Genomic DNA, 19,047 nt, shown 5'->3' on the forward strand with positions numbered 1-19,047 from the left:
CTATTTTGTTTACCTGGGCAGAGGACTCGACCTGACCCTTCCGCTTAAACCTCACCCTCAACACGCGTTCCTGCCAAAACCGTCACGTTCTGGCAGCCCCCTTTATAAGTCGTCTTTCCCCAGCCGAAGCTGCTCTTCTCTTCTCCCTCTCCTTCATCCATCCATCAACACCACAACAACAGTCCCATCACAATCACAATCACAATCTCTACACTACAATCCCATCTGGCTTGATAGCTCCCTATCTTCTAGAATTCCCGCTCGCTACTCTGACCCCGTCAGACTCACAGCCTTCTCGGATCTTTCAGAGCAGCAAAGCTGGCAGTACCAGTCCCCTCCATCCAGAAGCACAGTAGCACTCTTTTGCTCTTCTGGTTACTCCCCGCAGGGTCTGTTACTCCTCGAATCCTGCCTAGGCCACCATTGCTGACCTCGGCTCCTGCAGTCTATTACTCTGAACTGCATTCGATACACAAGGACTTGCTTCAAGCTCTTGTCCCAGAGGCTGTGGATGTAGGTCATTTTCATCTCTTATCTTTCGTCCTAGCCTTCTATCTCGCAGATATGTGATTCACTTCTGCGAGGCGACATATTTGGCTCTTTTTCCTTTGCCGCGCTACCTTGAGCCAAGTTGCCTTCTCACCTTTGCTCTACCAATTCACTCAACTCCAACACTCCCCAATGTCCTTTCCTCTACCCCCGTCCATTCTTGCCATCTCAACTTCTCTCTGAGGTGCCTTAATCTGAACAAGCTGACAGAACACGGTAGAGTACCATGTCTTACCAACAGACTGCGAATCACACAGAGACTACCTTCGCCCCTCGCACCACCACGACGAACATGTACACGCAGCCGCCTGTTCGTGGGCACCACGAACCCCAGAGTCAGGGAGTCACGTACGCTCAAGGTCAAGTCCCGAGCTCTCAGAACGAGAGTCTTTCCATGAGTGCCATGATCAATCATCTCGCTGGCTTGGCTCTTCCTGGTGGCAATATGGCTTCTGCAAATGCCGCAATGGGTGCCAATCAACTCCCTCTTGGTGGCAATACCCAGTTCTACGTGACTCCGGATGGTCAGCTTTTCTGTGCTCCTAATCCTGGCATGTATCCTACCCAACCTTTGGCCCCGAGTCAACTTCCGGACAACTCTTACACTTATCCTGCCACCTTACCGTATCTCGCGCAGACTGCGTACGGCTACCTTCCTGGTTATCCAATGTTGCCATACACGCCAGGTCGTGCTGGCTACTACACAGATAGATCGGATCATATACACAAGGACGTTCCCGGCCTCGAAAATCGCCGTGGTTCTTACTCCACCAACGAGTCTGTTCCAGGAACTCCCTACTATGGCCCAACTTCTCTGCGCGATCAGGCCACTCAGATTGCACCAGTTGATCGGTCTCCATTTGGTTCCACGCCTTCACCGCAACAGCTTGGGCTTCCACAAATCCAGCAGGTTGCCAAGCCCTTACCATACAAGACCATCCCCATCGATGTTGATATTGACGCTTTGCTTGTTCAACATCCAGCCATCCCTCGAGCTGTGCCCGCCGTTTTTACACCTCGTGAGAGCATGAGAACTCTAGACCAGAGCTTATCAAACCCCATCTTCGGCAATCGCAACGTTTACATTCGTGGCCTTCACCCAAACACTGATGATGAAACTCTCGCTGCATATGCGGCACGTTTTGGCAAGGTTGAAACTTCCAAGGCTATTATTGATACCTCTACTGGTGCCTGCAAAGGGTAACATCCTCCGTTTTACTCCCATATTTCTCCTCGCTAATGCCTCGGTAGCTTCGGATTTGCCAAGTACTACAATGTTCGCGACTCCGAACTCTGCATCCGTGGATTTTACAAGCTTGGCTATGAGGTTGGATTTGCTAGAGTATTTCCTCCTGCTTACCCAGAATATCATCTTGTCACTAATTATTGATAGGAGTCCTTCAATTCCCGTCTCAAGGCTGAAGGCGATGAATCGTCAACCAACCTCTACGTTTCGAATTTGCCCAAGAACATGACTGAATCGGTCCGCTTCACCTTTAGCATAGTTTATAGACAAAGTGCTGATACTTCTATAGGAACTTGGTGCTATCTTCATGGACTACACTGTCAGTTCGAGCAGAATCCTTCGTGATCATCAGAATAACAGCCGTGGTGTCGGCTTTGCTCGGTATACACCTCTACCTGACTCTGATTTTCCATTTTACTGACCAATTATTGTAGTTTTGAGAGCCGTGAAATCTGCGAAGAGATCATCAAGAAGTTCCACGGTCAGCCAATTGGCGAAGAGGGTCTCCTCCTTCAAGTCCGTTACGCCGATACCCCAGCCCAGAAGGATCTGAAGCGTATTACAACCGAACGTAGACAGTTCCGGACCAACGAGTACAATGTTGGTGCTTATGGCGGCTCAGCTGCTGATATTCTCGCACTTTCCCCGCCGTTAGCAGTAGCATCTCCGCTCCTCCCCCGCGCTTCTCAGATCGCTCGCCATCTTCCTTCTAGGGCCAACGGCTCTTGGAAGCGTGAAGATTCTGTCCACAGGTAAGCTCATCGCTTGATTGATATGGTCCATTACTCACCAGACCTTCAGCTCTGTTGGCTCCGGTCCTGTCTTCAAGGATGTTGATCGACAGGCAAAAGTGCCTCTCACTGAGCCTAACACCACTAAGCCTAAGGAACAGTAAGCCCCCAGAACCTCCTGGGGTTCTGATACTGGCTGACTATTCCTTAGAAAACTCTCCATGTCCACGCCACCAATTTCTGAGGATGGCTCTGGCGAAGATGGTGTCACTGTCCATTGCGACTCGCCAGTTGTGGCCCATGGTGGCTCCACTACTTCTCCATCCGCTCGCAAGTCTTAAAGCAGCATTCGAGTGGCAACAGAACAGCGTACTGTCTACACTCTTTCGTTTATTCTTCGACATTAGCTTTTACAAGGCTTGGCCCTTTGCAGCCTCACACATATGGCGCAACGCCTACCACCCAACTAATACTGTCCACCATACATGCATAATTGCAAGCAGCAGACATACAGACGACATACCTACTCGGTCCAGTATTGACTATGTTTCGCATACACTCGCACCTTCCAATATATTTCGAGTCTTGCAACCTTGTATTGCATGTCGACCTACTACTGGTATCTTAAGAACATGGTCTGGCGTAATGGCATTGATGGGGGCGTTACTTTTCCGACGGTCTATATCAATCCATGCACTTCACTGTAAACATTTTCTTTCTTTGCTCCTGTTGCTACTAGGTGGGAAACTTTTGTAGCATAGTTGAACACAATTCCACTGAGAGTTGCCATCTGATATACCGCTGTCATCGTGTCTATAAAGTCCAGATTCATAAACTGAATGCCCTAACTGCGGCATTCCCCTTCCTCCCCTGCCACCCCGGCCCTTGTCTTACCGGAACGGTGGCTTTCAGTTTGACAGTGACTTGTTCAGCTCAGGCTTCTGGGAGGCTATTTATTCGACGGAATTAGTCGTTGGAAGTGACGAATAGTATTGTACTCTTGTAGTGTGTTTTACCTCACGTCTTGTCATCGACCTGGAGCTGGGATACTGAAACTTCATTTCCAAAACGGTCCCGTACAATGCCAGACTCCTCGATGGTGGAAGTTGTCGATTCTGGCTGCTCACTGGTGCCTGCTTGGTCTCTGTCCACATAAGAATCTTCTTCTTCGCTGTTATCTTCATCTTCGTCCTCCTCGTTTTCTTCTTCATCCTCGTCTCCTGGAGTGGCAGCCGATGATCCGTCACCATCGACGCCAACCTCTTTCATATAAGCCTCAAGTTCTTTTGCCATTTTCCTGGAGAATCCCGACGCCTCGACAGATACATCAAGTCTCTCGACCCCATCCTTCCCAACTAGTTTCCGTGCGTCCGCAAAATGTGGGCCTTTCTCATCACTGACGAAATGGAAACGGCGCTCAAAAAATCGCTTGATGCAATTGACGTCGCGGTCGAAGTAATACTCTGCATTAACATGGTCAATGGAGACCATCTGTGGAAAGTCGATAAGGATCGGTGTTAAAGTTATAGACTCCGTCTTGGAGTCTTCCGTTGCATTCTTGTTCGTCTCTTCCTTGATCAAAATGTTGAATTCATTAAAATCGCCATGTATCAACCCATACTGTGCGAGTCGTAGAATCATGGCTATGAGCTCCGCGTACAAGGCAGCTGGATCTGGCACGGAGGAGATTTGACGCATAGGAAAAGCATCTATCAAGGACATAACTATCGTATGTCTTGATTGTGACAGCGGCTCTGGAACAGGAAACCCGTTATCTCGGAGGGCCGTCATGAAGGCAAACTCTTTCAAAGCTGCCAGACGTGACATGTACATCCAAGAACCCGACGATCGGTTCCGTAGGTAATCCCGGTTTGCCTTGACAGTTCGGAAGGAGATGCGACCAAGTCTGTGGATCTTCAATACCCTCTGAACGCCCTTCTCGTCCGCAACGACGAAGATATCGCTTTCCTTTCCAACCCCGATCTGATTGCCCACGCTGTATACATCCTTTCGCTTCCGGTATGTGTTCAGAGCAAGATAGTCGAGTCCTCCATAGGTCAGGCGATACCCATCGTATTTGGCATTTTTCAGACGCGCAATCAGTCCTACTTTGGCCAGTGCAGATATGCTCTTGTGAACCCCACCTCGCAGACCAGATATTTGTCCGATTAGTGGCGTTGGGACCACTTCGTGGTTTTTGGAGCCCGTTTCGACGGCAGTGAGGGTTCTCCAGTCCTCTGCGGTCAGATACCGCATAGCCTTAGTATCGAGCCTCATGGTTGAATGCGCTGTCTTCGAGGGTTGGAAATTCTGATTCTTTGCAGCTATTATTTTCTGCCGTCTAAAGAAAAGCGAGGCTCGGTGATAATGCCACACCATCCATTTACTATGTTTTACCGCTTACGGACTTATAATCAACCTTAGCGCGTCCACTTAGCGAGCCCGTCTCCAAGTGAGCTTTCGTTTGTACGCGGAAGCTCAGAGTGCCTAGAAGAACATAATCAACAATATTGACATTGACCCCGAGCTCCACAAACTCTCCTTTCTAAATAGCCAGATCACCTGGGTATTTTGAGTCCTTTTGCGCGCCGCTCCTCGACCTCAGCCTCGACCTTTCCTTTCCATTAACGGTCGCTTTCCCCAGTCACGATGGCCAAGGATGGCGAACCCGCCAAGTCTGTCGACAAGGGCAAGGGAAAGGCAATAGATGGAGAGCCCAACAAAGCTGAGGACGTGAAGAAGGATAAGGATGGAAAGCCTCTCGTGAATGGGAAGAAGGAAGATGGGGTCATTGGCGGTAAGTGGCCAGCCTCCAGATGCTTTGGACTCCCTTGCTAATAAAGCATCCAGCAACTGAAGAGCTGAGTGAAGAGGATCAACAGCTCAAGAACGAGCTCGATATGCTCGTAGAGCGCTTAACGGTATGACTATCTTGTACTAGGTTCTAGTTGTTGCATTCTGACAGAACTCCGAAATCAGGAACCTGATACGAGCCTCTACAAATCCGCCCTCGAGGCAATCAAAGACTCGATCAAGACCTCGACCTCATCGATGACCGCAGTCCCAAAACCACTCAAGTTCCTTCGCCCGCATTATGAAGCGATGACGAAACTTTACGAGGAATGGCCTGCTGGAGATGACAAGACATCACTTGCGGATGTGCTCTCGGTGATTGGCATGACGTTCTCTGACGAAGGCCGACAAGATACCCTGAAATACAGGTTGCTTGCTCCAACTGTAGACATCGGATCTTGGGGTCACGAATATACGCGACATCTTGCTTTGGAGCTCGGGGAGGTATATACCAAGAGGTTAACAGACGATGAGCCATATCAAGATCTCATTGACCTTGCCCTCGTCCTCGTACCTCTATTTCTCAAAAGCAATGCTGAGGCCGATGCGGTCGATCTCATGAGCGAACTCGAAATAATTGAAGACATACCTAAATTCCTTGACCAAGACACTTACCCCCGCGTCTGCCTCTACATGGTCAGCATGGTCAACCTCTTGACATACCCCGAAGATCAGCAATTTCTCCGAACCGCGCACGATATCTACAAGCAATATGATCAACTAACTCAGGCCATTGTTCTTGCGATCCGTCTAAATGACATCGACCTCATAAGAAAAGACTTCGATTCGACCAACGATGTCGCTCTTAAGAAGCAAATGGCGTTCCTTATCGCCAGACAGCAGATCTTTTTGGATTTGCCCACTGAGACTGAGGAGGAACAAGAGATTGCGGAATGTCTTAACAACACAAAGCTGCCGGAGCACTTCAAATCTCTGGCTAAGGAGTTGAACATTTTGGATCCAAAGACAACCGAAGATATCTACAAGAGCCATCTCGAAAGCAATCGCGTTGCTGGCCTCACCAACCTGGATTCTGCGAGACATAACTTGGCTGCTGGATTCGTAAATGCATTTGTCAATGCCGGATTTGGCAATGACAAGATGATGATGGTTGAGGATGAGAAGTCAAGTTGGGTATGGAAGACGAAGGAGGAAGGGATGATGTCCACGGTTGCCTCATTGGGTACATTAATGCTGTGGGATGTGGAAACCGGTCTGGACAAAATCGACAAATACACATATGCGCCAGAAGATCAGATACAAGCTGGCGCTATGTTGGCTATTGGTATCATGAATTCGGGTGTGAGAATCGATTCCGACCCTGCGCTGGCGCTACTTGGCGACGAGGAGAAGTTGAACCACAAGAGCCCTTTGGTCAAGGTTGCTTCCATAATGGGTCTTGGTCTGGCCTACGCTGGGTCAAATCGCGAGGCTCTCCTTGAACTGCTGTTGCCGATTGTTGCCGACACTTCCCTGGATATGCAGATCTCAGCAATGGCTGCTCTTTCACTGGGCATGATTTTCGTTGGCTCTGCCAACAGCGATGTCACTGAGACGATCGTGCAAACTTTCCTGGACGATGACCGGAAATCCCAGCTCAAAGACAAGTGGACCCGCTTCATGGCTCTTGGTCTTGGTCTTCTCTATTTCGGAAAGCAGGAGCAAGTAGATGTTATTCTAGAGACACTGAAGGCCATCGATCATCCGATGTCGAAGCCCACTTCGGTGCTAGCGGAAATCTGCGCATGGGCAGGCACTGGCACTGTTTTGAAGCTCCAGGAGCTTCTTCACATCTGCAACGACCATATTGAAGATACAGATGACAAGAAGGGAGATGAATTACTCCAGGCATACGCGGTTATCGGTCTGGGTCTGGTGGCGATGGGTGAGGAAGTTGGTCAGGAGATGGTTTTGCGCCAATTCGGCCATCTGATGCACTACGGAGAGGCCAACATCAGAAAGGCAGTCCCCTTAGCTATGGGTCTGATCAGCCCCAGCAACCCCCAGATGAAAGTCTACGATACCTTATCACGGTACAGTCACGACAACGATAATGATGTTGCGATCAATGCAATCTTCGCAATGGGACTTCTCGGTGCTGGAACGAACAATGCAAGACTAGCTCAGCTTCTTAGACAGCTTGCAAGCTACTATCACCGCGATCAGGAGTCCCTGTTCATGGTTCGGATTGCCCAGGGTCTACTTCACATGGGCAAAGGCACTCTCTCGATAAACCCGTTCCACACCGATCGGCAGGTACTTTCGAGAGTCTCCGCCGGTGGCCTTCTCTCAGTCTTGATCGCCATGATCGATGCCAAGCAGTTCATCACTGACAAATCTCATTATCTCCTTTACTATCTTGTTACGGCCATGCATCCTAGGTTCCTTGTTACCCTCGACGAAGACTTGAAGCCACTGACCGTCAATGTCCGAGTTGGACAAGCCGTGGATGTTGTGGGTCAAGCAGGTCGACCCAAGACGATTACTGGATGGCAGACACAGAGCACTCCAGTTCTGTTGGCATACGGTGAGCGTGCGGAATTGGAAGATGAGCAATACATAAGTCTGAGTAGCAACCTTGAAGGGTTGGTGATTTTGAGAAAGGTATGGTTTCTCTATCCAGATTTATAGTAAATTTACTAACAATCGAGCAGAATCCGGAATGGGATGGAGACAAGAGCTGAACGGTGCAATTGGTAGGAACTAAATAAACTGTATAATAGGTAGCCGTAGACATGGCTGTGCGAGCAACGTCAGCTGCAAAATGATGACAGCCCTTGATGATCGCTCCTATCTCTTTCTACTGTGAAATCATGTATTTTAATGTAACACAGGCCATATATCACTAATGTTATAATACAATAGCGCCGCTAGAACTCCTAGCATCTGCAAAGGCTTGGAGGGAGCCATCCCCAGGAATTACCAATGTCCTAACACCTCTCAAACACCCGATATAGACCCTTCAGATTCGCAACCTCCAATACCCCACGATTTACCAATGATTTCGTTGCAATCAGCCTTGCTCTAAACGCTGGGAACATAACATGCTCCACAACCCGTCTTATTTTGTCTCTTCGGCTCTTGATCTCTTCATCCAAGCCCTCCTCTGAATCCTCAGGACCCGGTGTAGGCGGGAGTTGTTCAGGTACGTAAAAGGAAGCCAGCTCCCTCAAAAAAGTCGCAAAGCATTCTTTCTCCTCCGTCCAGTTTACGTGGGGTCCCAACCTGAGCAGAAAGCGCGGGAGTTTAGCAAGACTGGGTGTATAGCCCTTCAAGAGGAGCGGGATACTGATAAGATCCCCCTCTTCGGAAATTTCCAGGGAGAAGTATTCAAGCAGCATTTCTCGCCGCTCGATTAGCTGCGTCGAGACTAGCTCGACAACTTCTTCGATGCTGAAATCGTCTTCCTCTGTAGCTGGCGGGTTTGTCGCTTTCTCTTGCTCGGCGGCCAGGGCAAGGAGTTCTTTGAGATTTAGAGGAGGGTCAAAGCGGATTGCTCCGAAGTTTCCAAAATGAGTGAGGCCTACTTGGTAGAAGTACTCATTGCTGACCATGCCATAATCGACGAGGAAAAGCTTTACCCCTCCTTGGATTGCGGCAAGTCGTCGCCGCTCGTCTACAATCCCAACAAAGGTATGACCCGCGAAAATCTCGGTGAGCTCGTTGTGCATCGCATCACGGACTTCAGCACGTAACTCTTTGATAGTAAGCAGGCGGCAGGGAACGAGTTCCCGGTCCGAGTCTTCGTATTCCACGTCTTCTGGCCGGGGTTCGGTGGGCTGCTCGTTATTGCTTCCAGCCCCGGGCAGAAGCATGCTCGTTATGGTTCGGAGTTTTGCATCGGTACGTACCAAATTGTTTTCATAGGGCTTCGACTTCGGTGTCGAGACAGCTGGGGCACGGCTCTTGGAGCCACTGGCCGCATCTGGACTGGCTGTCGTCGTTGGTCCTCGTGCTCCTGGGAGTAGGGTTTGCGTCATGAAGGTTCGGCTCGTATCAACATTTGCAAGCTTCGTGCGGATGTCATTGCAGACCGTCTCGATAATTTCATCTTCATTCAGAAAGTTGACCTCTCGTTTAGTTGGGTGAACGTTGACGTCGACTCGTTGAGGGTCTATTTCAAGGCTGAGGTATGTAAAAGGATGACCTCCCTTGGGCAGAAATGTGGAATAGGTCTGCTCAATCGCTTTGCGGATATTGGAAGACTCAACGGAGCGACTGTTGATGAACAGAAGAAGCGTCGTCTTCTTCACATGATAATTAGCATTGGTTGTCCATCCATGGGCCTTGAACCCCCATCGCTCGTCAGCAGATTCGAATTCTATTAGTTCGTTTGCGACTGAGCTGCCATGAATCTGACGAATACGATCGACGGTTGAAGAAGTTGACTGCGTTGATATCGTTGCGCTAGCCTCTCCATGCTTCTTGCAGCTGAATGCTACCCCGTCGCAGTGGACTGCATACCTTCCAACTACATCGAGGATCTTGTTGTACTCTTCCGATGCTGACCTGAAGGCACGGCGACGGGTAGGAACATTGTAGAAGAGGTCTTCAACTGTTATTTGGGTTCCTTGACGGCCTGCTATGGGCTTCGGATCCGCACTTTGGCCCGGCTTCGCTGGTGCAAGCCGTCCACTGTCATAATGCGCTCTGTAAGCACAGTTGGAATCCTTCGTCCTAGTAGTAACACTGAGATGTGCTATATGACTGATACTAGCCAAAGCTTCACCCCGAAATCCGTAGGTGCCAATTGATGTCAAATCTTCGAAAGCTTTGAGCTTCGAAGTTGTAAATCGTTCGCACAGGATGGGAAGATCCTCTTTCTTCGAAGTCTCAGCGTGTAATCAAGAGAATCAAAATGAGGGCTTACATTTATCCCGTGTCCGTTGTCAGTGATCTGCAACAGCTTCAAACCACCTTCTTTAACAACGATCTCGAGAAGGGTGGACCCCGCATCAACGGCATTCTCTATGAGCTCTTTCAGAGCATGCACAGGTGCCACAATAATCTCACCAGCGGCAATCTTATTCACAACATCGGGATCAAGGGCCTTTTTAGAAGCATTAGGAAGAATGTCTATACAGAGAGATCCTCGGAACGTACTTTGATCCTTCTTGGTGCTGTGACTATGGAGAGGTCGTCGTCGGCTTTCCGTTTGGTGCCTCTAGGGACCTCTAGATCCACATCCATAGGCTCCGACATCTCTGCAACCTTGCCCTCACACTCCGAAGAGCATCTGAAAAGGGAGAGGCTGTGGGAGCCGATGAACTTGCGGCAAGGGGCTGGACCGGCTGGTATAGATCCAGATTCAGACTACCGGTAAGTCTTTATAGTTTGAGGTTTTTACCACAAAAAACTACAGAACAGAAATTGTCTTCATTTGAAGATTATTTGCAAATTTCTCTGCTTAAAAAGAGAATAATGAAGAGTGTGGAATGATATCAATGCCTGACTCCATGAATGAGGAACTTCTTAACTGGCGCGAACTTGGGACCGGTCGCTGACTAAGCCGTGATATATATATTCCGGTCCAACGTCCTTCGCCTCAATTTCGTCATTTCACGCTGCAGTTATAAGGATACATCTTCTGCATCCTGTCAGATATTCTGTGTTTATATCACATCGATAGACCGGTTTTTGATAATTGTTAAGTTTATTTTCACATCTTCACATAATGTACACAGCAAGGCTGGCTCGGTCTACTCCTCGTTTTACACGGGGCGCATTTCCAAACAGACGGGCATCTCCCCTATTTCAAGCACGAAACCTCCATTTGGCGCCCCCTTTTCTAGTCGAAGATTATATCCCAAGGTATCAGTTACTTTCTTCGGTCGACGCATCGAAGAAAAGATCTGCTGCGTATGCACATCTACGGAACTGCAACCTATGTCCTCGGCTGTGTGGCGTCAACAGATACGAGAAGACAGGCACTTGTATGATTGGAGCGGAGACAGTCAAGGTCAACGTTATCGCACCGCACTTTGGCGAAGGTGAGTGGCACTACAGGTCTATACATCCTCTAGGAGGAGGTCTTGCTAAGAGTTTGTTACAGAACCATGCATACAAGGGCACAATGGGTCAGTATTCCCTGAGAATAACATTTTGGTCTGATCTTGATTCTTCTTACAACTTAAGGAGAATTTATCTCTCTGGGGCAAGAGGTGCTAACTTTATAGGCTAAAGATCTGGCGCAGTATTCTTTAGTGGTCAGTAATGTCGTGCCGCGGTCAGCGAGCATCACTCTTTCGAAAGGCGGGCACTGAGACACGATTATGGCCCACATGCCTATTGCTTACCTTGTAATAGTGTACTGATACAGTCCTCGTCTAGGATGTAATCTTCGTTGCGTATTTTGCCAGAACCACGATATTGCACACCAGAGGAACGGTCAAGATCTTACTCCCGAAGAGCTTGCCGAATGGTATATCAAGCTCCAAAACGTCGGGAATGTCCACAATATCAACCTGATCACTCCCGAGCACGTCGTCCCACAGGTCGTCCTCTCAATCCTTCATGCCCGTGATCTGGGTTTGAAGGTGCCTATTGTATACAATACTTCAGCATTTGATTCATTAGCCTCGATCGAGCTGCTAGATGGCTTAGTTGATATTTATCTGCCGGATTTCAAAGTCTGGAAAGATAGTACTTCGAAACGACTATTGAAGGCAGACAATTATACCGAGACAGCCATGGAGAGTGTCAAGGCCATGTTCGATCAAGTGGGTGACCTAGCATTCTCCTTAGATGGAATCGCGAAGAAGGGGGTGCTTGTCAGGCATCTGGTCATGCCAGGCTACGAAGCCGAAGGCCAGGAGATCATGAAGTGGCTGGCTAGTAATATTTCGAGGGACGTTTTTGTGAACATCATGGAGCAATACCACCCAGACGCACATGTCGGAAAGGTGAAGCCCTCTCGTAAGGGTTCCACAACGGAGAAAGAGCAGGGTGGGACGGTGAGATATGAAGAGATCAACCGGCATGTCAATAAACAAGAGATTTCGAGTGTCCGCACTGCTGCAGAACAAGCAGGTCTTTGGAGGTTCTGCGACCCCCCGAGGCATGATGGCTTTAATATCTGATCTAAAAGAAAGCTGGTTGGAATGCTCATTACTCGGCTTCACCCAACAAAAGGGCTTGGTCGCAGTGATGTGTGGGTCGCGATTGTCTCTGGAGCAAAACGCAGAACTAGAATGGACATGCCGCTTGAATCACTGGACATTTTTGGGGACAAAAACAAGGTCTGAAAGGCGACCTTTGAGATCCCAAGAGGATGTTTTCGGGTTCTGGAAAGCTTCCGGTCAACATATACCTGATAGGAGCTTGACAATTCATAACTCTTCGCCCAAGAGAAGTCGCCCTTACCGCATGAATTATGCTTTCAGTCGCACCTAGAAATCTCTTACTGGATACCATCACCTATCTCACATACGATACGACGAGCCAAAGTACAGGGCTCTTGTACCAGAGAAATGGTAAGTATATTTAGGATAACAGCGCAACAGAACCCCAGAACTGACTCTTCAGAATTCTCACGCTCCAAGGTTAACAAAGTAATCCCACATTCCTTGAACGCCAGCCTCCTTAACCGTGCTGCGATGACAACTGTCATTGTTGCCCAAACGTATGAGACTTTGCACTTGCTGCAACGAAAGTTGAATTAACAAGCCAAGTCCCCATGTTTAGCCCGTGGGAAGGTTCAGGGCCCTAGGAGGATACCACTGTGATTTCGCCGCTGCTATATTCTTCTCGGCCGGTGGTTCGTGATCACCAGTTCCGGCAGCATCGACTGTCCCTTCTGTCACAAGCACCGCTGCATCCCCTAACTCTGGTGCCTCATCTCGTGAACTGGAGATGGTCTTATGGAGATCGGAATGGCAACTTCTGTAGTATGCTTCCCCGGGGTTTGTGTCTTGATCCATATAGCCTTTAAATTCCTTCGCTATGCGAGACTTGAACTGTCAAGTAGCTAGTATATATAATGATGAAGCCTATGAACCCTTTCACAAGGGCCCTCCCCTCCCCAACCAAATCCCTCTCACCTCATTCGCCAGATCTCCAACTTCCCAAACTTACCTATTCACAGAAATAGGGCAAAAGCTCCCACAATTGAAGCAGGCGCCAACCTATTTCCTAGCATTGTATACGATAGGTAGTGGAAACCCGCCCCCGTCTCTCTAGGCCGGCTACAGCTTTCCATGAGCCGTGCACTACTTCCTTAAGTCTCGTATTGGGATCGAAAAAGTAAAAGTTTGATCAATTAGCGAATTGCGCGGTGAAGAAGTAGTCCGTCAGGATGTGGAAAAGGGGGGTCACGCTTCGGTGGAATAGGTAGCCCTAGGAGTCGATTTATGAGGTGTGTATTCAACCCTCCATGGCCCTAACACCGAACCCCTCCCCCGCGGGTCCATTTTATTCATTGGAATTATTTTTGGTATTCATTTGGAGTGGAAGGGGGTTTGCTGGGGTTGGAAGAACCACTCCTTTTGGCGATTCGTACGACGTCCAGTATCTCGTGTTCTCATTCTTGTTAGTCCAAGGTATATCCCTCAATATCTCTTCGAATTTGTGGCCAGAAAGAGCACACAAACGGCAATGATGAAAAGAGCAATGATTGATAAGACCTATTGCACACATCGTCAGCGTCTCCTATCTAAATTCCCCCCTGGTCTCCTTATTCTCCCCCGCACCAGCGATATACCCCTCACCACTGAAACATAAAACTAGAAAAGCCTACCGATTGCGTCTTCCAGCCAGTCTGCACTATAGCGGCCCTCCGGCTATACTTATTAACGGTCTTAATATAATTCCCAAATCCCAGCGCGAGACAAGCAAGGCTTAACAGCCAGAATACTACGCCGAGGGGACGAGCCATTCGCAATTCCAGCCGGGAGGGTTGGGATTTTAAATGGAAAGAGATTACGATCGCGATGCTGACGATGGTCATGTAGATGCTGAGGCGGAGGTAGGAGAGGAACGCTGCGCGGGTAAGGAGTAAGTAGCTGTTTGGAGGGAGTCAGGAGGAGTAGCGAAGTACTTCGTTCGTTTGCACAGTGATCTCTTGCATCGCTGTCTGTGTTGTCAAAGAGCAGTGGACCGAACAAGGGGGGAACGCAGAAGACGGATTTGCCGTGATGCCTGTGAATTGTCAGCCTCCAGTCTCCAGCATCCGCATCCTGAAGAGGGCCATACGTACTCGGCAACATTGACTGGAAAGGCATGAAGAGGAATGCCCAAGGGTCTATATGTGTTCTTTGGGCGGGCATCCTCCTCATCTCCTGGCGGGGGCATGATGAACTACCTTAGTGGATAATAGTTTAAGTAGTGTAGAGTACCAAGCTGCTAAGTATACCTCAACGTCCAAGGCAAGTCAAGTCATGTCAAGTCATGCAGCGTGCGAGGTAGCTTACCTAGAGCGTTCGAATGGCGCAACAGTAAAGATGTCACGTGCACTGTGCCTTATTATGTCATAACTTCCCCTCGCCTGGACATTCCTCTCTTGGAATGCGGCTGGCTTACATAACCCAAGTAGCTGCTTATCGTGAAAAACATGGAATTGGCGGGGATCTTCCACACCGAGTAATTCCAAGAATGAGTAGGTGTTGAGTAACTATACGGAGTATAAACCCTTTTTCATACTTGCTGGATCTTCTGCGTCTAATGATTCCTATAGCTCGCATACCCAGTCCGTCTGAGCAACGATGTCGACTCCTCCAAGGGCCATAGAAGCTGGGCCGGGTATGGCCCGGTCTCCCTTCAGCTCGTCCTACCTTTCTGCGTCTCCAATTGCTCAGGAATCTTTGGCGCGAGATCTCGACGATGACGACGAAAACAATTATAACGAGGGAATCCATGGGAGCAGTAGTCCCAGCTCTGACGATGAGTCTGAAGCTTCGACAATCCGACCACCTCCAATGCAGCACTCAATGGCCAATTCCTACCGACGGCCCAGCTTTGTGGCATTTGGCGGTTCAAGGCCTGCTGTAACTCCTCAGCACGCAGAAGCTGCATGGCTCACAAAGAAGGAGAAAAAGCAATCGAGGAATGAGGAGCTCAGTCTCCTACGAGACAATCATCTTGCCCCACCAAAACATCCCGAATCTCCGAAACGTAGCGCAATCAGCCAGTTATACAAAAGGATTTTCAGCACGAAGAGACCAAAGACTGAGATAGACGAGGAAGCTCCTTCAGTAGTACCTGCGCTCACAGCTGAGCCGTCAGAAACGTCAGTTTTATTACCCAATGGCCCTCAGGAGACCCCTCGAGCCCGCCATGAACGGCTAAACCAACAATGGGAAGCGGCCGTAGCTGCAGGAGTAATCAAGACTACATGGCAGCGAGAAGCAAAGACCCTGTTCAGATACTCGAGTCCTTTAGTCGTTACATTTATTTTACAATATTCCCTCACGGTGGCCAGTATATTTACAGTTGGCCATTTAGGTAAGGTGGAGCTTGGTGCAGTGAGCTTGGCCAGTATGACTGCAAATATTAGCGGTTATGCCATTTATCAGGGTCTGGCTACGAGTTTGGATACACTATGTGCTCAGGCATATGGATCCGGGCGGAGGCACCTTGTCGGTCTCCAATTGCAACGAATGGTTTACTTCCTTTGGACATTGACTATTCCCATTGGCATTGTCTGGCTTTGTGCCGAACAAATTCTGCAAAGGATAGTACCTGAACAGCGTTCAGCCGAGCTTGCTGGCCTGTATCTACGAATTCTGCTTCTCGGGGCTCCTGGATATGCCTGTTTCGAGAGCGGCAAACGATTCGTCCAGGCCCAAGGGTTGTTTTCAGCTACGACCTACGTACTTCTGGTAGCAGCACCGCTGAACGCCCTGATGAACTGGCTGTTTGTTTGGCATTTCGATTGGGGTTTTGTAGGGGCCCCAATTGCCGTTGCTGTGACTGACAACCTACTGCCTTTGTTTCTTTTTTGCTATGTATACTTTGTAGATGGCAAACAGTGCTGGAATGGGTTTACCAAGAAGGCGTTCAAGAATTGGGGTGGGTTTGCTTTTCTCTAGACTACAATAAAATGCTAATTATATTTGTAGGTCCAATGATCAGACTGGCTCTTCCTGGTCTTCTGATGGTAGAGGCGGAATTTCTGGCCTTCGAAATCCTTACCCTTGCATCGAGTTATTTCTCAACAACTCATCTCGCAGCACAGAGTATCTTAAGTACTCTCACGGCTCTTACATTCCAGATACCATTTCCAATTTCCATTGCTGCTTCCACCCGTGTCGCCAATCTCATCGGAGCCACACTGGCGGATGCTGCAAAGACAAGTGCTAAAGTGGTAAGTTGGGGTTGTACCACGACCATTGCCAGTATACTAATATATGACCCAGGCCTTCTTTGCTGCCGGCATTGTCGGAATGTTCAATGTGGTCCTGCTTTCCTCGCTCCGTAACTACATCCCACAACTTTTCACCGATGACCAGGGCGTCGTCGACTTGGTTGCCCAGGTGCTACCATTGTGTGCTGCGTTCCAGCTCTTTGATGCATTAGCAGCAAATTGCAACGGACTGCTGAGAGGCTTAGGACGGCAAGAAATAGGAGGATGGGTCAACCTTTTCTCATATTATGTAATCGCCATGCCCATATCTTTCGGCACCGCTTTTGGACTCCATTGGAATCTGGAGGGGTTATGGACTGGCGTTGCGATTGCACTCGGCTTGTAAGTGACCCCTGAGTTATTAAGATTGTGCAACTAACGCATGATAGGGTTGCTGCCCTTGAAGGATGGTTCCTGTATCAAGCAGATTGGGATCAAGCGGTCGAGGATGCCCAGAATAGGAATGCTGCTGGGTAAAATAACGATGATCTGACTCCGAGTTATATATTGGAGTATGAAGCTTAGACGATTTAGACGATTTAGACGCTTTTAGACGAGTTTGGAAATATCAGATTACAGGGGCCTCGATACATGGAGGTCTCTGATTGACTAACGCCCGTTGGAAGTCATGTTCATCTCGCACCTGGGTGACTGTTGGGCGTTGCTAATTATGGAAGAAAGGGTAATCGTGCAGTCAACTTACAAGGCATGGCGAGGCAGTCCAGTATATCACCACTGCCAATTCTCCTTGGATTCAATGTTGGATTGAAATCTCTACATGGCTAACCACTTCCAGCCACTTTCACGAGTTCAGGCCAGCTCTGGCAATCAGGTCCTCTTTTCCCACACACCATCCTCCTTTGTCCACAGCTCTTGCTTCGTCCTCAGAATGCTAAATTTGATACTTCTCAGCTCCTTGCATATCTGACCAAGCGCATCCAGCGACCCCTTGCTGATCTGGACTTGCGGGTCCTCTTTCAATTTTTCAACCATACCCTCTCTCGGAACCGCCACGATTTCTAGGACCTCAAAACCTCTTTCCTTCTTGGCTAACATATCAAGGGCCTCGTCCCAGCTGTCATCCAACCCCACCGTGAACCCCAAAACCTTTATTCCTTCATGTTTATCCAAGATGTCCTCCACCTCTTTAGGAGTCAGCTCGAACATTGTCGCATCCAGCATCACCAACCCCTCACTGTCCTCAGCTAGCCTCGTGGCGAACTCCCTGGCATCTTGCCCCGCGACGGGCTTGATGCCTACCTCAGTCCCCTCTATATCATCTTCATCGTCCGTAATATCAGGCGCAGAAATGCTCATGGTCAGGCCGACCAACTCCTTCGAAACCAACGCCGAGACTTCCTTGGACGGGACCGAGGTCAAGAACCCCGGGTCCGAATGGCGATATGTGTAATTGACCTCCAGGAACCGGAGGCACGGCGACAAGGCCTTGGCCAGATCGGTGAATAACCCAGGAGACCCAAACACATCTAGGAGGTGGAGCTCTTGGAGTGCCGGCTGGAACCGGAGGAATGTCAAGGCATCTTCGCGTGACGCCGGGCTTGTCCCCGCAAAGAGTTGCGAGTAGATAGTCAGAGATTTGAGATCGGGTAGGCGCTTTCCTAGCGCGGTGAGGAAACCAGGAGGGTATCCTAGAGAGAATAGCTCGAGGGTTAAACTCTTGATAGAGGTCGGGAGTTCGGGAATTGAGAATGGTTTCTCTAGAAGATCCGTGTACTCGGTAAGTTTGATGTCTGAGGTTAGAATAAGTGACCCGAGACCTGCTGTGAAGGCTTCTGGCGGGAAGGTTGGGAGGGAGAAGGATTGTAGGGGAATCTGGGCAGCTTGAGCTTGGGCGGGTGGAACGATGGTTTGGTTTTCTGGGGTGGCAGCGAGGTCTTGAGATGAAGAAGCCATGATCTCGAAGGAGTAATAGAGAATCTGATGTTGTGGTCGTAGTAGATGCAGGGTTGAACGGTAGAGGGAGGAGAGAAAACAATTAGGAGGAGAAGGGCAAGGAGAGATGGAGATGGAGATGGAGATGGAGAACAAGATATACGATGTGGGATATATAGGTAGGATATAGGATATAGGATATAAGATACAAGATACAAACACGTAAATGGAGATGGAGATGGAGATGTAGATGTGGAGGAACTTTACTTACCTTACCTTATTTTGACGTTGGCGTCGGGAGGCGGAATGGCGGAGGAGATGAGGGGAAGGCGGGGTGCGGGGTAGCGGGTACCTGGGTCCCTGTATCTATTGGGTACCTCAGGCACAAAGGCACCAACGTAAGCTCAGCTGAACCTACAGCAAACAAATACTCACCA

The 19,047-nt window shown here is 49.1% G+C and overlaps 8 protein-coding genes across 8 annotated transcripts; 4 read left to right on the top strand and 4 right to left on the bottom strand.

Moving 5' to 3' along the window:
• Positions 1 to 775: 775 nt before the first annotated feature.
• On the top strand, positions 776 to 2,867 carry M430DRAFT_103277 (hypothetical protein; the record flags this gene model as incomplete). The annotated part of the gene is made up of 7 exons (XM_024860856.1): positions 776 to 1,749; positions 1,801 to 1,891; positions 1,943 to 2,032; positions 2,085 to 2,176; positions 2,230 to 2,547; positions 2,597 to 2,686; positions 2,738 to 2,867. The coding sequence occupies 7 exons, from the start codon at positions 776 to 778 to the stop codon at positions 2,865 to 2,867; spliced, it is 1,785 nt and encodes a 594-aa protein (XP_024720280.1).
• A 413-nt stretch (positions 2,868 to 3,280) lies between these two features.
• Positions 3,281 to 4,834, bottom strand: M430DRAFT_122426 (hypothetical protein). The gene has a single exon (XM_024861849.1). The coding sequence runs from the start codon at positions 4,801 to 4,803 to the stop codon at positions 3,544 to 3,546; it is 1,260 nt and encodes a 419-aa protein (XP_024720281.1). The 5' UTR covers positions 4,804 to 4,834; the 3' UTR covers positions 3,281 to 3,543.
• A 341-nt stretch (positions 4,835 to 5,175) lies between these two features.
• M430DRAFT_103037 (hypothetical protein) lies at positions 5,176 to 8,063 on the top strand (the record flags this gene model as incomplete). The annotated part of the gene is made up of 4 exons (XM_024860835.1): positions 5,176 to 5,323; positions 5,377 to 5,447; positions 5,506 to 7,983; positions 8,034 to 8,063. The coding sequence occupies 4 exons, from the start codon at positions 5,176 to 5,178 to the stop codon at positions 8,061 to 8,063; spliced, it is 2,727 nt and encodes a 908-aa protein (XP_024720282.1).
• Positions 8,064 to 8,309: 246 nt separating this feature from the next.
• Positions 8,310 to 10,581, bottom strand: M430DRAFT_103632 (hypothetical protein; the record flags this gene model as incomplete). Its single annotated transcript, XM_024860872.1, has 3 exons — positions 8,310 to 10,202; positions 10,250 to 10,429; positions 10,483 to 10,581. The coding sequence occupies 3 exons, from the start codon at positions 10,579 to 10,581 to the stop codon at positions 8,310 to 8,312; spliced, it is 2,172 nt and encodes a 723-aa protein (XP_024720283.1).
• Positions 10,582 to 10,948: 367 nt separating this feature from the next.
• On the top strand, positions 10,949 to 12,511 carry M430DRAFT_248214 (hypothetical protein). Its single transcript, XM_024865139.1, has 4 exons — positions 10,949 to 11,369; positions 11,432 to 11,456; positions 11,563 to 11,585; positions 11,710 to 12,511. The coding sequence occupies exons 1-4, from the start codon at positions 11,054 to 11,056 to the stop codon at positions 12,456 to 12,458; spliced, it is 1,113 nt and encodes a 370-aa protein (XP_024720284.1). The 5' UTR covers positions 10,949 to 11,053; the 3' UTR covers positions 12,459 to 12,511.
• A 1,100-nt stretch (positions 12,512 to 13,611) lies between these two features.
• On the bottom strand, positions 13,612 to 14,762 carry M430DRAFT_248221 (hypothetical protein). Its single transcript, XM_024865140.1, has 4 exons — positions 14,573 to 14,762; positions 14,414 to 14,514; positions 14,114 to 14,355; positions 13,612 to 14,000 (listed from the first exon to the last, which is right to left on the bottom strand). Exons 1-4 carry the CDS (start codon positions 14,665 to 14,667, stop codon positions 13,926 to 13,928), a joined length of 513 nt encoding a protein of 170 aa, XP_024720285.1. The 5' UTR covers positions 14,668 to 14,762; the 3' UTR covers positions 13,612 to 13,925.
• A 528-nt stretch (positions 14,763 to 15,290) lies between these two features.
• Positions 15,291 to 17,194, top strand: M430DRAFT_103069 (hypothetical protein; the record flags this gene model as incomplete). Its single annotated transcript, XM_024860840.1, has 4 exons — positions 15,291 to 16,383; positions 16,434 to 16,678; positions 16,731 to 17,059; positions 17,107 to 17,194. 4 exons carry the CDS (start codon positions 15,291 to 15,293, stop codon positions 17,192 to 17,194), a joined length of 1,755 nt encoding a protein of 584 aa, XP_024720286.1.
• M430DRAFT_67118 (hypothetical protein) lies at positions 17,120 to 18,863 on the bottom strand. The gene has a single exon (XM_024869269.1). It carries the CDS (start codon positions 18,629 to 18,631, stop codon positions 17,546 to 17,548), a length of 1,086 nt encoding a protein of 361 aa, XP_024720287.1. The 5' UTR covers positions 18,632 to 18,863; the 3' UTR covers positions 17,120 to 17,545.
• Between the last annotated feature and the right edge of the window lie 184 nt (positions 18,864 to 19,047).

Source organism: Amorphotheca resinae, assembly GCF_003019875.1.
Source record: "Amorphotheca resinae ATCC 22711 unplaced genomic scaffold M430scaffold_7, whole genome shotgun sequence".
NCBI lineage: Eukaryota > Fungi > Ascomycota > Leotiomycetes > Helotiales > Amorphothecaceae > Amorphotheca > Amorphotheca resinae.

Excerpts from the sequence above, each read along its gene's own strand:
- M430DRAFT_122426 (XM_024861849.1), bottom strand. The coding sequence starts at position 4,803 with ATGAGGCTCGATACTAAGGCTATGCGGTATCTGACCGCAGAGGACTGG.
- M430DRAFT_67118 (XM_024869269.1), bottom strand. The coding sequence starts at position 18,631 with ATGGCTTCTTCATCTCAAGACCTCGCTGCCACCCCAGAAAACCAAACC.
- M430DRAFT_248221 (XM_024865140.1), bottom strand. The coding sequence starts at position 14,667 with ATGCCCCCGCCAGGAGATGAGGAGGATGCCCGCCCAAAGAACACATAT. Across the intron at positions 14,515-14,572 it reads TTTCCAGTCAATGTTGCCGA|GCATCACGGCAAATCCGTCT; the intron begins GTACGTATGGCC and ends GACAATTCACAG. Across the intron at positions 14,001-14,113 it reads CTGGCTGGAAGACGCAATCG|GTCTTATCAATCATTGCTCT; the intron begins GTAGGCTTTTCT and ends TGTGTGCAATAG.
- M430DRAFT_248214 (XM_024865139.1), top strand. The coding sequence starts at position 11,054 with ATGTACACAGCAAGGCTGGCTCGGTCTACTCCTCGTTTTACACGGGGC. Across the intron at positions 11,457-11,562 it reads TGCATACAAGGGCACAATGG|ATCTGGCGCAGTATTCTTTA; the intron begins GTCAGTATTCCC and ends TATAGGCTAAAG. Across the intron at positions 11,586-11,709 it reads TGGCGCAGTATTCTTTAGTG|GATGTAATCTTCGTTGCGTA; the intron begins GTCAGTAATGTC and ends GTCCTCGTCTAG.